At 36.8% G+C, this 16,650-nt stretch overlaps 1 protein-coding gene across 1 annotated transcript; it reads right to left on the bottom strand.

The window, feature by feature from the left end:
• Positions 1–5,221: 5,221 nt before the first annotated feature.
• Positions 5,222–16,374, bottom strand: LOC140755192 (uncharacterized). Its single transcript, XM_073090410.1, has 7 exons — positions 16,249–16,374; positions 15,695–15,865; positions 15,038–15,086; positions 12,867–13,026; positions 9,716–9,889; positions 7,242–7,408; positions 5,222–5,401 (listed from the first exon to the last, which is right to left on the bottom strand). Exons 2-7 carry the CDS (start codon positions 15,814–15,816, stop codon positions 5,252–5,254), a joined length of 822 nt encoding a protein of 273 aa, XP_072946511.1. The 5' UTR covers positions 15,817–15,865; positions 16,249–16,374; the 3' UTR covers positions 5,222–5,251.
• Between the last annotated feature and the right edge of the window lie 276 nt (positions 16,375–16,650).

A 16,650-nucleotide genomic window follows, 5' to 3' on the forward strand; every position in this document is an offset into this window, starting at 1 on the left:
TGTACCACCAAGATATAACGGTGGTACAGAGGAGTAAGTTTTGCTACCAGCTTTAAAGATAAGCACCTCACTCTTCTTAGCGTTATACCTAAGCCCATGTGACACTGCGTACTTCTCACAGACCGACAGCATTTTCCTGAGACCGCTGATTGAGACTCAGCAGCACCATGTCGTCAGCATAACCTATATTATTAACAAATGTGCCATCTTTATCATATTTAATCCCCCCCCCCCTTTCTTTGTATATACTATGTATTGTTGGTATGACGTCCCATACTTGATTCACTCCCATATAACTTAGTATATAATGAAAGTTTCTTTTTATATATATATTTATTTATTATTAATTTTGTTTATTTATATGTGATCTCAAAAATTTTATAACCCCTCTACACTCTGAGGTGTTTATTTTATAGCATACCCTTTATACCATACCATACCCATCTTCCTCCCCCTAAACCCCATTTAATAATCTCGGGTTGTAATATATCTTGCAAATTAAAATTTATAATAATTTAAATTTAAAGTCAAACCGATTCGTTTCCGCAATAATGACAGACATTTACGGCCAAAACGAAACTCGATTAATTTACATAAATTGAAGAATTCATTTTATACAACGAGCTATGTAAAGTACTGTTATAATTGATAGTATGGATATGGCATTCTATGTAAAATGTATCGCTTCTTCATTGCTGAAGGTCGTGCCTGCTTTGGAATTCTACTGTGCAGGTGTGCTACAAATTTCACCAAAGTGCGGTCTTCTGCTTGTTTTAGGCGTTCTGTGACAGACATCTCGGTTAAGTCCTTGATCTAGTCAGATCATCAGTTTGGTGATATTTCTCGTGGCCTTTCACCCTCCACCAGCTTTTGCTTTATAAGCATTAAATATCGTGGTTCAAAACACTAATCAAATTTTCTTAATTGATTTAAGCAACAGAATAAAACTAGGTACTAATATTAGTACGATTAAAATTAATAATCACTTGCTCGAACGGTAAATTTAAACATCGTGAGAAATGACTAAGACTAATATAAAAAGCGAGGGTTCTAATGGCTTATGAAGCCTAACACATCACAATTGGCAATTGCGATGGCCTGTGGCCTCTCAATCTGAGAGTTGATCCGTACCCAACATTGGTATATTCCCATTATTATGGTTTGACGACAAAATAATATAAAGACTAAGTTGTTAGGCCGGACAATATACCACATCCAAACACCACGCTTCCTTCCTCGACGTCTCACCTCGCGCTCCTAGCTAATTAATAATATTGGAATGGATTGTATTTGATTAAACTTTCATCCGGCCATCTCTTTCACACTCACCAATGGATTATGTTTGTCTCTCTCCGTTGTCGAAGATCATTTTGATTGACGCCAGCCTGCATTACGAATTCGAATTGAATATTTACTTTGTGAACTGTAATTTGTGTCAAGACAACCCTTTGTTTGACTGCCCATAATTTCCTTTGAAGTAATTTCGAACAAACAATAGAGTTTAAGGTTTAGTCGCACTTGGTTCATTTGCTGCTTAGTAGAAGTGCGAATTAATTGGATTATTGAGTTATGTCTATTACGTGATTCCGTTATTTATTTAATTAGAGGTGGTAGAACCCTTTGTGGTTCGACTCCGGCGGCACCACCGCCACACCTATTTCTACCTAATAACAGCAGTGTTAAGCGCTGCTGTGTTCCGGTTTGAAGGGTGTGGTAAGGGAGACAGACTTTTCCGAGGCGTTCCAGCTTAGTCCTCAGGGGTAGCGGCGCATCTGTGGCCGACCTCAGGTAGGAATATCTAATCCTATCTGGGGTTGATTACAGATGTCCATGGGCGGCAGTAGCCACTTACCATCAGGTGGACTGCGTGCTCGTCTGCTACTCTTATATTATAAAAAAAAAAAGGTTGGGTTCGAAATATCAAAATAGATCCACTTACAAAACGTGTGTATACAACTATACACCTAGCTTACCAACATCCATAGTGTTCTAGTGCAGCGTTTCCCAGCCTTTTTCAGTCCACGGACCCTTAGGTCATCAAGGACACTTTTCACGGACGCCCTTAATAAAATAAACGGCGAAAAAAACGCAATCCCAAATATCACGTTTTTACAGGAGAGCCAAAACAAAATTTGAAAAACCAATTCATGTATTTTTTCTTTCTTTTTATAGATTAATAATAGTGATATACATTATTATACATCATTGAATGCATCTTTTTCAATTTTTAAAATACCATGTGCTTAGATCACATTTTTCTAATAAAACTGGTTTGCTGATTTTTCGTTTTGCGGCCCTTTTGCATTTAATGAGCGATTTATGTATGGTTCAGAGATGACACCGCGGTCCCCCAAGGGTCCGCGGACCACAGGTTGGGAAACGCGGTTCCATTGTTCTTCATTGTGCACAAATGGATCGAGCAGATAGATAGATAATAGGACAGATACCTCAATTATTAATTTATACATCTGTTCTGGCTCTGGGTGTTTGTGTATTCGTCTTTGTATGTGTCCATGGCACCCACGTAATAAGGAATCCTAGTGTGGGGCTGTGTAGAAAGCGTTTTAAAGCCTCTCTTGTATATCCCGACACATGCAGACCATAAGCGAAATTACATATACTGATTATAAGATTATTATGTAAATAATTGACAGCAAGAACTCAATTAAAAGCTCTTAAAAATGTTTCGTACCGCTGAACGTCTAGGGATAATTTGATAATCTACATAATGTCTAAGACTATTACATAATATAGGAGACACTAAGTAAGGAATGAATTTATAAAATACGTCCTTCACAAAACACGGTGACCCAAGCGAACCATCTACAGGAAATTTTATTAGAAAATGTTTGAAACTCCTGCCAAGATACCGTTGTCATTAAAATATATCGACAAACTGTTTGTGTTTCCGTCCGTCGATTTTAATGAGATCGCGATACTATCTTGATATTTGTTAAAAGTTAGATTAAATAAGTTATTTTTCTGTAAGGAAAGTCCAAGTTCATTAAAAACTTTCCAAGACAAAGCATCGCCGGTGATTGAGGGGTGGTTAGGGAAATTATATTTTGCGGTGACGGTGAGAGATTTTAATAATAATTCACTTTACATAGATAAATAATGTTAAGATTGTCTTGTAAGTTAATTATCTACTTAGTTTCGTAGCAATATCGCATTAAACGTACATTTTTTAACCTATTAAAAATTGAAATTTGATAATTTTTAGTAGGCAGCAATTGTTCAATCTCAAGTTTGGTAGGTAAAACATTAGATAGATTATGTTTTAATAACGGCTGTAAAGAAATCCTTTGTAGTACGATTCCGAAGACATACGAGTATACACACACGTGCCTTTCTTTTTTTTTTTTTTTTTGTTGACGAGGGGGAAACCTTCAAAAGGTACCCGACGCCATGGGAGTGACGCCGGGTTATGTTGGATTTTTACCACACTAAAACCCCCCCGGTGGCCGTCCTCAGCGTTTGGTGGAGAACTCCGGGATCTCCAACGGAACACAACCGGAGTCCTCCTAACGCGATGCCCTTTTATCGGGCTCTGCCCTGGGGGGAGCAATTTACGCTCCTCTCACATCCCCTGGTGATTACAGCGATATGCGACCACACAAACCGCTGTCCTTCCCGGGGTCGCTTGCTGGACGGTTTGAGCTCCCACTCTTGCCGCCCGCAACCCCGGAAGCCCCTTTTAGTCGCCTCTTACGACAGGCAAGGGTTACCGTAGCCCTATTCTGGTCCCGGTACTACAGGGACATACACACACGTGCCTAATAACAGCAATAAGCGTTGCCAATGGTTTGACGGGTGTAGTAAAGTCATTCCAACTTTCACCTCAGGTGGAGCTGATTGTAGATCTTTATTATTTTTGTTTCTATAACATAGGAGTAGCAGACGAGCATGCAATCCACCTAATGGTAAGTAGCTACTGCCGCCCATGGAGATCTGTAATCAACCCCAGATAGGATTAGATATTTCTACGTGAGGTCGGCCACAGATGTGCCGCTATCCCTGAGGACTAAGCTGGAACGCCTCGGAAAACTATGTCTCCCTTACCACACCCTCCAAAACGGAACACAGCAGCGCCTAACACTACTGTTATTAGGCAGAAATAGGTGTGGAGTCTACCACCTTCAAGTGACCTACTTACCAGTGATTTCTCCTTTTTTTCTATTTTTACAACACTAAAAAAACTCATAAAATACGTAATTCGAAGCTTTAATAGCCTAGCACTTAGCGACAAGACTACAAGAGGAATTGCCGTTCCTGCACTGCAAAGAAACTTTACGATATAACCGTAAAGTGGACATCCCGTCAAATGGGGCAATTTGGCCCGGCCGTTCCTATCTGCAGCACGCTACAGGTGTGTTGGGGAATTAAATTTTATACGCTTGTACTTCGAAATTGCTCACCATTCCCGTATGAAATAGCTTTAAATTTACTTTATTGTCAATATGTCCCGATGTACATTTTTAAAATGTAAGTAAGTATTGTATGTCACAAATTATTGATATCTGATACAGCACGCTAAATGATGAACCATCGAAAATAATAATCACTTTAATTAATATGTTCCACTTTCTGCATATTTTATTGACTGCCTTTAATCTAGCATTCAAAATGTAAACTAATTTTGTGTCATTTTGTTTTGTTTTGATATGAAGCGACCATTTTATTACTCAGGAATCAGGCGATGCATATGTACAGCTTCAAATGAAGCCACTACCCTTTAAGGAGTTGGTTAGAGACATCTTTGGGCGGCAGTGATCACTTTATCAGGTAGACCTCATACTCGCTTGGTAATTCAATCTTATATTACACACTTTGTGTTAAGTATAATTTTATTGAATTTTTGTTACGAACACGAATTTGTTTTCAAGGTAGTAGAACCCTTTGTGGTTCGACTCCGGCGGCACCACCGCCACACCTATTTCTGCCTAATAACAGCAGTGTTAGGCGCTGCTGTGTTCCGGTTTGAAGGGTGTGGTAAGGGAGACAGACTTTTTCGAGGTGTTCCAGCTTAGTCCTCATGTGTAGCGGCGCATCTATGGCCGACCTCAGGTAGGAATATCTAATCCTATCTGGGGTTGATTACAGATGTCCACGGGCGGCAGTAGCCACTTACCATCAGGTGGACTGCATGCTCGTCTGCTACTCTTATATTATATAAAAAAGAACATTTTTCCAACTCAAAATGAAACAAGAGATTCTCCACATAACATTTTTTATAACCAAATTCCAGAAATCATTCATCATCATTATCATCATTCATGGGCTGAATGGCAAATCTGGAGGATGCCTGCTGTTGTATCTCCTGAGGTTCTTCCACTCCTGGTATCCTGTACGCCATAAACGCTGCTCCGTAGTTGCCTTCACCAATATCCCAGAATACCACCTGTTCAAAATATTTTTGATTTAGATATTTGGTCAAGTGCCAGTCGAACTCGCGCATGGAAGGTTCCGTACCACCAAATTTTTATTTTTAATATTTGTTATCATCATAGCAGCCACAGAATCAAATGCATTGTGAAAATTTTAACTGTCTAGCTATTACGGTTCAATAGATAAAGCGAAAAAGCAGTGATAGCCTAGTGGTTAAGAAACGCGGCCTCTCGATCGAGGGGTCCGAGGTTCAAATGCCTGGCCTCTGATTTTCAAATTTATGTGCGTATTAGAAATTAATTATCACTTGCTTAAAATAGCGAAGGAAACCTGCATACCTGAGTGATTTAAATAAAAAATGTCAAAGGTATGTCAAGTCTACCAATACGCACTTGTTCAGCGCGGTGGACTATGGCCTAATCCTTCTCATTCTGAGAGGAGACCCGTGCCCAGCAGTGGGACAGTAATGGGTTGATGATGAGATAAAGCGAAAAACGCCAAGAGATAGCGGTTTCTTGTATGGCGACTTCCATTTATGACGACCCGCGTGGCGGAGCGGTCACCATACCGGTCAGACGCGCAAAGGGTCCCGGGTTCGATCTCCGGCCAGACAGATATCTAAATGATGAATTTAGATTTCTGTTCCTGGGTCTGGGTGTTTGTGTATTTGTCTATGTGTGTGTCCATGGCACCCACGACACAGGTAATCCTAGTGTGGGGCTGTGAGTGTAGAAAGCGTTTATTTATTTATTTATTTCCAAACATTTTATTTTTAGGACTTATTGTTATAGCGATCATCGTTATACATTCTCTGTTAACGTTTCAAGTGTCCTATTACAGTTAAAAAGACTGCGCCCTGTGACAGATAGACAGACAGCGGAGGTTTCGTAACGGGGTTCCGTTATTACCTTTTTATACGGAACCCTATAAACTAACTTATTAGTTACTATAAACTAACTTATAACTAAATAAATAAAACATTGTAAAAATAAAGCTAGCAATGGTTCCATCGCTAACAGACATTTGCAACATCAAAAGTAACGTAAATACTCTTGGGAATTTTGTACATTACAAACAACATTAAACAACCTCAAAGGAGTATTTTAAAAGTCCAAAGGTACAGAATCTCTTTGTAAAGTCTCTAAAATAATATTTCCATTGAAAATTCTCCTTCATTTAAAACGAAAAACAAACTTACCCGTTCATCAATAAGATACTGCGTATAGAAGATCTCGTTTTGTTTTTTATAATATAGGAGTAGCAGACGAGCATGCAGTCCACCTGATGGTAAGTGACTACTGCCGCCCATGGACATCTATAATCAACCCCAGATAGGATGAGATATTCCTACCTAAGGTCGGCCGCAGATGCGGCCTGAGGATTAAACTGGAATGCCTCGGAAAAGTATATCTAACTTACCACACCCTTCAAACCAGATCACAGCAGTGCTTAACTCAGCTGTTATGAGGCAGAAATAGGTGTGGTGGTGGTGCCGCCGGATTCGAATCACAAAGGGTTCTACCACCTTCCAATTGTTTCTGGAAGCCCAACTCCTCGGCCATTTACCGCCTCGGGCAGTGACCGCTAAGGCCGTTACATTTGCGCTGGCACTGTGCGCTATAGCTGCTTTTGACATCTGTTTGGCTATACCTGTAATAATCCAAGGTAAATTAAAGTGAAGGTATCACCTTTTTTCGTGGGGAAACCCTTCATAGGTTTTTCTCAGCTGCGGGGTAGCGGAGAGGATATGTCGGACTCCTACCGGCTAGAACCATGGTGTTCCTGTGAGCGCCTTTTGCCGGAACACGGGTACGCTAGTACTCCTAGCCCTCGTCTGCGGTAAAGTGTCTCACCTGCTCATCAATAAGATAGCGTGTATAGTAGATTTCGTTTTGTTTCTGGAAGCCCAGTTCCTCGGCCACTTGGTGACCGCGCCCCGTGGTAAAGATGCCCGCTATGGCTGGTACATTCGCACTGGCACTGAGCGCTATAGCTGCTTTCAACATCTCTTTGGCTATACCTGTAATAAATAAATGTATAAGGTAGGTCAGGTAATGCAATGGCTTAGAAACTCAGCCTCTCGAACGAGAGGTCCGAGGTTCAAATCCTAGACACGCTAGGCACCTTTGATTTTTCAAAGTTATGTGCGTATTAGAAATTAATTATCACTTGCTTAAAATGGCGAAAGAAACCTGCATACGTGAGTGATTTAAATAAAAAATGTCAAAGGTATGCGAAGTCTACCAATACGCACGTGGCCAGCGCGGTGGACTATGGCCTAATCCTTCTCATACTGAGAGGAGGACCCAGCAGTGGGACTATAATGAGTTGATGACGAGAAGGTAGGTCAAGTAAATAAGCCACTATGTACTATTTCTGCCTAATAACAGCATTGTTAAGCGCTGCATTGGTTTGTTTTGTAAGGGAGACTTGTACAAAACATTATAATTTCCATCTCAGGGGTATCAACTCATATGAGGTCGACTTTAGCTAGCAATGTAATCTTGACTAGTTGACAACAGATGACTAAGGGTAGCGGTAGATATTTACCTTTATGTGGACTGCATACTCTTTCGCTACTTCTAGAAGTAATGCAGCGTGCTGTTTTTTGTTTTGAAAGGTGCTTAGGTATATATATGTGTGAGGTGTTTCGACACAATCCTTAGGGCAACAATGTATGTGTGATCTCAGATAACTCTTGCACTTTTGTAGTCATCCACAGATATCCATATGCGGTAGTTAGCATATGCGGTAGACCACTATTTTTTCTTTTTTTTTTATAATATAGAAGTAGCAGACAAGCATGCAGTCCACCTGATGGTAAGTGGCTACTGACGCCCATAGACATCTGTAATCAACCCCAGATAAGATTAGATATTCCTACCTGAGGTCGGGCACAGATCCGCTGCTACCCTTGAGGACTAAGCTGAAATGCCTCGAGTAAGTATGTCTCCCTTACCACACCCTTCAAACCAGAACACAGCAGCGCTTAACACTGCTGCTATTAGGCAGAAATAGGTGTGGTGGTGGTGCCGCCGGAGTCGAACCACAAACGGTTCTACCACCTTCAGCTTCACTTACCATCAGCGTAACTTCACATCCATTTGCTACTACAATTTCTTTACTAAAATTCTGACATCAAGTATACAAAATGAAACGTCTATAATCCTTATAACTTATTACAGAGGAACATAGGGCTGAAATAGGTCAGAGCGAAATACGATAGGTCCTTAGACGTAAGTACTAAGACCTAAGATGACATTTTGAGCTCTACACATAATGAACGATGTCGACCCGTATCAACTACGGTCTGTTTCCATTACTGCTTTTTAATATTTATTTCCTTGATTTAGTATTCTATTATATGTTACTAGTTTTCTATGGTCAGTGGTTAGTCTTTATTTATTGTGAGTCTCTTATTGCACGACTCATGATGCGATGATCGAAAAAAATTTTTCGCTTCATTTTGGTGGCTATTTTTATTATTACAGCCTTGATAGTTCACGGAATCAAGATATTTTGCATACTATTGTCGAGATAATTTAATGGAGATTAATTCCATACTTTTTAAAAATTGATTTACTGCAATAGAATTGGAAAAAAAACACCAAAATAGGTCAAAAAATTTTCCTGTCCGTCATGTGTGAAACCTGAAAACACTGTAACTTGTGAAAAAATCCATCATTTGAGTTAATTTTTTTTTTTTAAATTCTGATCGACGATTTTAGGTCACTGAATGCGAATGATTAATTAATTCAGTGTCGTTTAATTGCAATTAATAAAAAACGAAAACTACAAGACTGTATATCTATAGATATTATGTACATTTATTCCACCAGGGGCGCTTGTGCAGTACCTTCTTCCTACTACTGCTGTTTTTTCGGCAATTAATTTTGAACGACTTAAGTTTTTTTTTTATATTTCATAATTAAATGAGCATTATGAGTCGTGCACTTTTGGATTTTCCAAACTTTTAGTGATTAGTATAAAATTATCAGTCATTGTCAATTGGCCATTACTATTCCACTGCTGGGCAAAGATTTCCTCTCAAGATTAAGAGTTTCGGCCATTGACCACGCTAGCCAAGTGTGGATTAATACTTCACACATACTTGAGATTTTTAGGCTCTCAGGTGTGTAGGTTTTACCTCACGGCGGTTTCCTTTACCGTTTAAGCCCTTGATAAATACTTTTTCATTCACACATAACTTTGAAAAATCTGAAGTTCCAACCATCAAACTTACTATCAAGTATATAACATGCTCAAACACAAATCAGACTTAAATAAATAAAATATTATTTTGAGTAAATAGAACTCAACTATTTACCTCGATGCCTGTATCTCGTCTTCAATGCCATAATATAAACCTTGAAGTACTTCCTGACTCCCAACCTCTCGAAGATGTTCACTGGTTTCTCAATCTCATTGTAGAAAGTCATCACTGTACTATATTGAGGATTGTATGTGATTTTTACTCGGCTGAATGTTCGGGAAAACGCATCTGTAAAAGGAAGTACTTATGTATTGTTTATTAAGAAAGCACTGTGAAAACGACTTCCTAGTTTTGACACAATTCGCTAGGGGCGCTGATTGGAATTTGTATGGGCAAATACGTAAACAAATACCAAAACAGTCATATTTGTAGAAACGTAAAAACATCTGGTAAGGGTACAGTTGTGATGAACCCATTAGAATTACATAAAAGGTGTTGCAGACAATATAACATTTAAACAAAAAAAGACACTAAAAATGAAACCCCTTAACCAATTTTGGACCCTTTTCGCTACAAGACTGTCGCCTCAAACTGCTTAAGCCTCAAAGTCTATGTTAGACATTTTCTTACCTAGAAATTCTATTCGGATTTTCTAGAACATTTTAAAACTAATATATCTTTCGTATCTGCTACACCAAGATTTTATTTCTATGTATTTGTTATTTTCGTGTGTTTATATTTTGACTATAATAATCTAATCTTCTATGTGTATAAAACGAATGTTCGTCTGTATGTCCTTTGTAGAATTGTAAACTATGTATGCATTTGATCATGTGATGATCTTTAGCAAAGTTGTTGTGTACGAAGGTTTCTGGGTTGGACGACCAATTTTCGACTGATAGCGCCACAGTCATTCCAATGAAAGTACAATTTTTTTGCTATATGTATGTCATGTTATCTCTTTTTTAAACGCGGGCAAAGCCGCGGGCACTACTAGTATTTTTATATATCTTAGTTCCCAAGAGAAGCGTCAGTGATCCGCATCAGATAGAACCCCTGTTCTATATATAGAATTAGTTACAGATGTCCATAGCTGGTAGGGATCACATACCATAAGGTGTAATGCTTGCTCCTTTATTTCCATTTTATATAAAAAAAACTAAAACAGCTTTTTATGTTTTGGTAGCTTAAAAATAGCATCCCATTTGAAATAACAACCTAAGACATTACAGTTTAGTTTATTTGTAAAAAAAATCCATTTCTTGAGCAAGATTCTGAGTTGCGGTATACCTTACGCTCCCGGTGACGTCACAACTCTCAGTAATAAAGAGCTATCCCGATCGACTACTTGGAATCCAATTTACGTACACGATGGTTGGTCTAAGTGAAAGGCGATACATCTCTTAATTATTAAACTTAAAATAATAATAAAATTTGATACGTAGAACGTAAGTTAGTTTTTGCTCACGGCTCTACCTTTGTTTAGGTATTTTATATATCTCTATGAACTGCTGCATACCTGCGGTGCAATAATTATTTTAATTTCTAAATCTATTCAATACATTCCCGTGATGATAGCGCGTGTATTTAATATGATCATTCTAAAAAAATATATTTTGATTTACATGAAAAGCCCCGTTTATATTTGTAATATAACATGCTTTCATTAACTATTAAACTTCTGAACGTTGATTAGCACTAAGAATTTTTTAACATACATGGTTCAAAATTTCTTAGTGCTAATCAACGTTGAATAAGAAAATCTTTGCAGAATTTAACGATTCTAAACTCAACTGTTTAATCTACCTGTTGTATTCTTGTTAAATAAATAGATATCTCAAATCTCCTTTATCTTGAACAATACATCAAATCCTAAAGCTGAATCGGAATTCTTTTTACTGATGCAGTAAAAATTTAGGCTCGAAGCATTCAAGGATTCCGCCCCTAATGGCACGCGTCTGTACAGACTAAATCGAATTTATATGTATCGATACAATAGACATGCAAATAGATATCGAATAGACATAGTTAGCAATGAGAGCTTAGTGGTTCGAAACTCGGCCTGTTGAACAAACGGTTCCCGGGTTCGAATCTCAGGCATTAACTTTTAAGTTTATGCGTTTTAGAAATTAATAATCACTTGCTGTAACGATGAAGGAAAATATTGTGAAAAAACTTGTTGTGTTTAAAAAAGGTTTTTAAAGATGTGTAAAGTCTGCTAATTCGTCCGTGGCTAGCGGGTGCTAATTGTCTCTCACTCCGAGAGAAAACTCATGCCCAGCGCTGGACATAACATGTGATGGGACCTCATTCAATCAATGTCTAGTCTTATTTTTACCAAATTACGGAGTGTAATGTTTTTTTCGAGCGTATCTATGTTTGTCTCATTCTTTGGCACGCCCAATAACCAGTCGGGCTTCCGTCATAACAATTGCTAGTTACCCGACTGCAGAAGATAATGTTGTTCGAGCGCATCTAAGAAAGATGTATGTCTCTTTGGCGCAATCTACAGCCCAAACGGCTTAAAGGATTTTAACATATGATGTGTCGTTGGATTCGTCTAAATCTTGCAACTTTATATTTTACGATTTAGGGTTTTTTATAACCATTCTTTAGTTCTTTTAACAAAGGTGACGCAGGACTTTCGGGCATTGGTTTTGAAATAGCGACTTTGTTTAAATTTCTTTCGTGTTCGAAATCGACTTTTTTAAGTTTGTTGCCAATTTCGTGTTAATTAGTGTTTGGCAATTTAAAGTGAATCTTTGAGCTTGTGACCTTACCTAACCTTATGACCCTTCTCTCCTTGTCTATGTCAAATTAGTCTGTTTGAGGTTTAAAAAAAACTTCTTTCTTCTAAACTTTAATGCTAATTTGTACAAATTGAAAATTTACAAAACCTATTTTCTTTTTGACTATTAAACCTATTTCATTGTTTTGACTTTCAGATGCTTATTTGCTGAAATTGAAAACTTAAGAACTCATTTTTTTCATTTTCTTTTTTGTCAATCTGGTAGTCTAGAATTCTAGACCAACAAAGAGACAATAGGCTACGATACTATTCAAGACTAGTGTTTGGAGATGGTTTAAACATATAAGGTGTCGTTGTATTTGTCTAAATTGTGGTACTGATGATACTCGTAAGCTAAATCACTTCCCTCTTCAGTTAATTATGATTTTGAAGCTTTTTTTGTTTCTATAATAATTTCTATGTAAAATCAGTAATACAATACACAAGATGATAAATAATGATAATTGATACACTAACTTTTCTCTTGTATCCTCATGATGAGTACTCCGACCAGCTTATCAGTGCCTTCCTTAACAGCCGCTAGTGACATTTTATCCTTCATCCAGATACGGACATTGTGGACAAACTCGTCCACACCTTCTTGGTCCTCGGCTATTTTGACTGATCTGTATGTAAGCTGGAAATAACAAAACTAGTTACTAAATTACGCATTAAAGTTATTACTAATTTGTATGTTTATGTGTTTTAGAGTTTACGTTAGAGTCAGTTTTGATATTTTCATTGGAAAATAGTCGTTAACAAGGTTATAACATAAACAGCAACAACGTCTTGTAACAAGGTTAAAACACTCGCCTTACGATTATTTTGAAAACCCTTACTCTGTACCCTTAAGGTTTCTTACTTTCCTAAGTTTGCGATACCAGTTATTAGCATTGGATAACAGTGTTTAAAAATTTTCGGAGGAAACATTAAAATCATGTCATAAGGGTTTTTTACTAGCACGTTGCTCCGATCTACATTATATCACCATGGTGGAATGTGCTCTAGGATAAACATACGTCGGTAGAGATACGCCGCTACTATTACTAACCTGGAACGCCTCGGAAATGTATGTCTCAATTGTCAGTACCTCTTCATCTAAAAGATTATGGTTTTAACCCAATTAAATATAGCATAAATACAACAATAAAATATAATTACTATACACAACGAACACAAAATTCCCACAAAGATATAACAGCTTAATAAAAGCAGAAATAAAATCTATAAAGGACCTTTAGTAATTTATAGCGGATAAAGACCCGTCCCAACAAAAGAAATAATAAAAATGGTTATCATTCCACAAAGGACTCGCAATAGGTCTCCTCGGGCGATTTAGCAAAATTAAATTAATTAACCAGTTTCAAAGTAAAATGGATTAGTGGATTGAAGGTCCATATTCTCTTAATAAACTTTAAAGGGTTTTCTGTAACAAAATTTTGAAATATCCTAAGAATTCGCAAACGGCCTAAGGCTACGTTTAAATTGTGGATTGCGTTTTATAAAGCGGTTTTGAGGTGAGTTGGGGTAATATTCTTATTACATTTTTTTGTAAGTAGGATTGAAGTTGTAACCGAGCAGTCCATCTGATAAAAAAGTAATCATTGTCACGTCTGTAGTCAACTCAATTAATATTTTTTCATAAATTTTAATGAAAAAGATAAATAGTATCTCAAAACGATTTCAAGTTTTATAAATATTTACAAAAATAGAAACAATTGTGCTTTCAATCATAATTCATATTGGGGACTTGGGGACATAGTTAGTCTCAAACATAAAAGTTAAAAAATAATCGTACACACATTTTATGAAATTTAGAGATCAACAAAATGTATTTTGGCTGACAAAACTGGGTTTAGATTATTTGTAACTGACATCCAAAACAATAATTTTATTTGCAATGTTGATTTTACAGATACAATAATATTAAAAAAAAATTAATGCGTAAACAATGTCGCGGTCAGTGGCACCCAACCTTTACATAAAACAGTCATACATTTTTTTCACTTTCCTCCGCTATTTCCTGTCCAAAAATATCTTAATTAAGCAAATTAAGATTTTATAACGGACAATTCATCTCTTTGCCGTCAGCTCCTTAATTAAATATTCGGAAGTGCGGAAACGATTACTGAATTGTTTTGTTTCAAACATTTTTTAAGAATTCTCGCGGAGCACTCATTATGTTGAATTTGAATCGCAGCTGTTAATAAGATTGACAAACTTAGGCTGTTTATGCGCACTTCTTTGGGAAGTTACAATTTTTATTTTCCAAATTTCTTCTGTTATTTTTCGCTTACTTTTCGTAAAGAACGAAATATTTGTATCACTTGTATATAGGTACGTAATCTTTAGAAATATATCTTTACAAAGAAAATTCTAATGTCTCTATGTATCTCTCAATTCTTAACAAAGATTTTAATTAAAATCGGCATTTGCCTCTCACTCATTCTTTATACCGTGTGAGTTAGAAAGATATACAAAAAATACGTTTGAATCTTTATTGAATCAAGTTAAATCTGCACATATGTATGTATAATAAAATTGAAGGGTCTTTGTCTCTTACCTTTTAAACCAACTTATCAGCTGTGATAATAAAACAGTAAAGAGCAGAATTCATTTATTTATTATTTTATTTTTCCCATACTAACCTCTTCTGGAAGATAATGCTTCTTCAGCAAGCGAACTGCATCGTCATATCTGTCAAATGAATGAGTTTTCTTTAACAAATATCGATAAAGAACGATCCACGTCAATTTAACCCATGCATATAATTTTCATCTATTGAAAACTCTTCAAATGTCTTGAAGACTACCAATCTGCACAAAGCGTAATCGGATATAGCATACATCCAGTTTGGACTAAACCAGCGGTTGGGAACCTCAGCCTTTAGGCATAATGCTCATACTTAGATGAGATAATATCGAGCTACATTCTAAAATGCAGTCTGAAATTGTCGGTGAAAAAAGTCGTCACAAATAAATTGTCTCATAATTTAAAATTACGTGAGCAAGGTTCAAATTAGGTTCTAGATAGAAGGGTCACAGGCCACGAGCGACCTAGCCGGCCAGAGGGCCATTGAAGTTGCATTTTGCAAATTGATCACGAATGTGTTTTTGACTTATTTTAAAGATTTTCGATTTCTCGGTCATCATCGGCCCTGTATAGACAGACAGACAGAGCACTTTGGTTATCACAACCCAAAACCCTCATTGATTATTTTTGGTACTGGATTAATAATGACGATGATTGTGACATTGATGAAGATTATGAAGATGATAATAATGATAATAGTATGAGAAAGTTACCTTCTATCCTGAAGGTCCTCAAACCGAACGCCACTTGGAACCCTGCCCCAGATGGACGGAGCTTTGATTCTCTCTTCCAGAATCTTCATCTTTTCCACCTCAGCCTCAGCACTTTTTGCCATGTTGATTGTACTTCAAATATCACAGTATATATAAGAAATCAGCGTTTGCCTGTAAACAAGTGCAAAATGTAAATATGAATCTGGACTTTGGCGCACCACTCGCACAAAGGTTCTAGATTCGATCTTGGCGAAGCAAATATCTAAAATATGAATTTAGTTTCGATTTTTGTGTCGATCTAATTCTTTCTATTTGACTGATATTCAATTTAATTTCTTTTATTTTATATGTGTCATTCTACATACATAAATATATCGCTATGAAAATATGAAACCTTGTTATTCTTACAAATATTAATAGTTGTTTAAGTTAAACTCGTAAGAATTTCACTTTAAAATTCCTACTTTAGTTCAAGACCTAACTGTGCCCTTGATTCATAATTCCCTCTAGTTCAAAGCCAAAAGCCCAACCCTTCGTAAAACATAGGTACGTACTTGAATTTACTGTAAATAATAAATTCAGCTGTGTAAATACGTGTAGAATGTAAATGTTGAGTTGAAATTCATTTTTTGTGTATAAAAAATATTATTTTATGAAACTCATGAATGTCAACGTCGAAAGATGACGTTTTAATAATTTTTAAATGGAATAAGTTTACGTAAACAAAAACAGACATTGAATATTATTTCACGTCAACTCACGAGTTTCGTAATAAATATTTAAGCGCTTGAAATCATAGATAAAATACGTTTTAAGATCAATGATATCTAAAATTCGCGATATTTTACTCTTAAATTGTGTCGATTTTTTTTTTAATTATATATATATTTTTTTTTAATTATAGAACAGCATACGAGCAGTGGCTATGGATGATGGTGGCCAATAGAAATCTGTAA

The sequence above is a fragment of the Epargyreus clarus genome, unplaced genomic scaffold, assembly GCF_041222505.1.
Source record: "Epargyreus clarus isolate Ecla_fem2 unplaced genomic scaffold, WU_Ecla_fem_2.2 ptg000032l, whole genome shotgun sequence".
NCBI classification, from domain to species: Eukaryota; Metazoa; Arthropoda; class Insecta; order Lepidoptera; family Hesperiidae; genus Epargyreus; species Epargyreus clarus.

Coding starts and splice junctions, on each gene's coding strand:
- LOC140755192 (XM_073090410.1), bottom strand. CDS start 15,816: ATGGCAAAAAGTGCTGAGGCTGAGGTGGAAAAGATGAAGATTCTGGAA. Junction 15,087..15,694: donor GAGGACCTTCAGGATAGAAG/GTAACTTTCTCA, acceptor TTCATTTGACAG/ATATGACGATGCAGTTCGCT. Junction 5,402..7,241: donor GCTATCTTATTGATGAGCAG/GTGAGACACTTT, acceptor TATTTTGAACAG/GTGGTATTCTGGGATATTGG.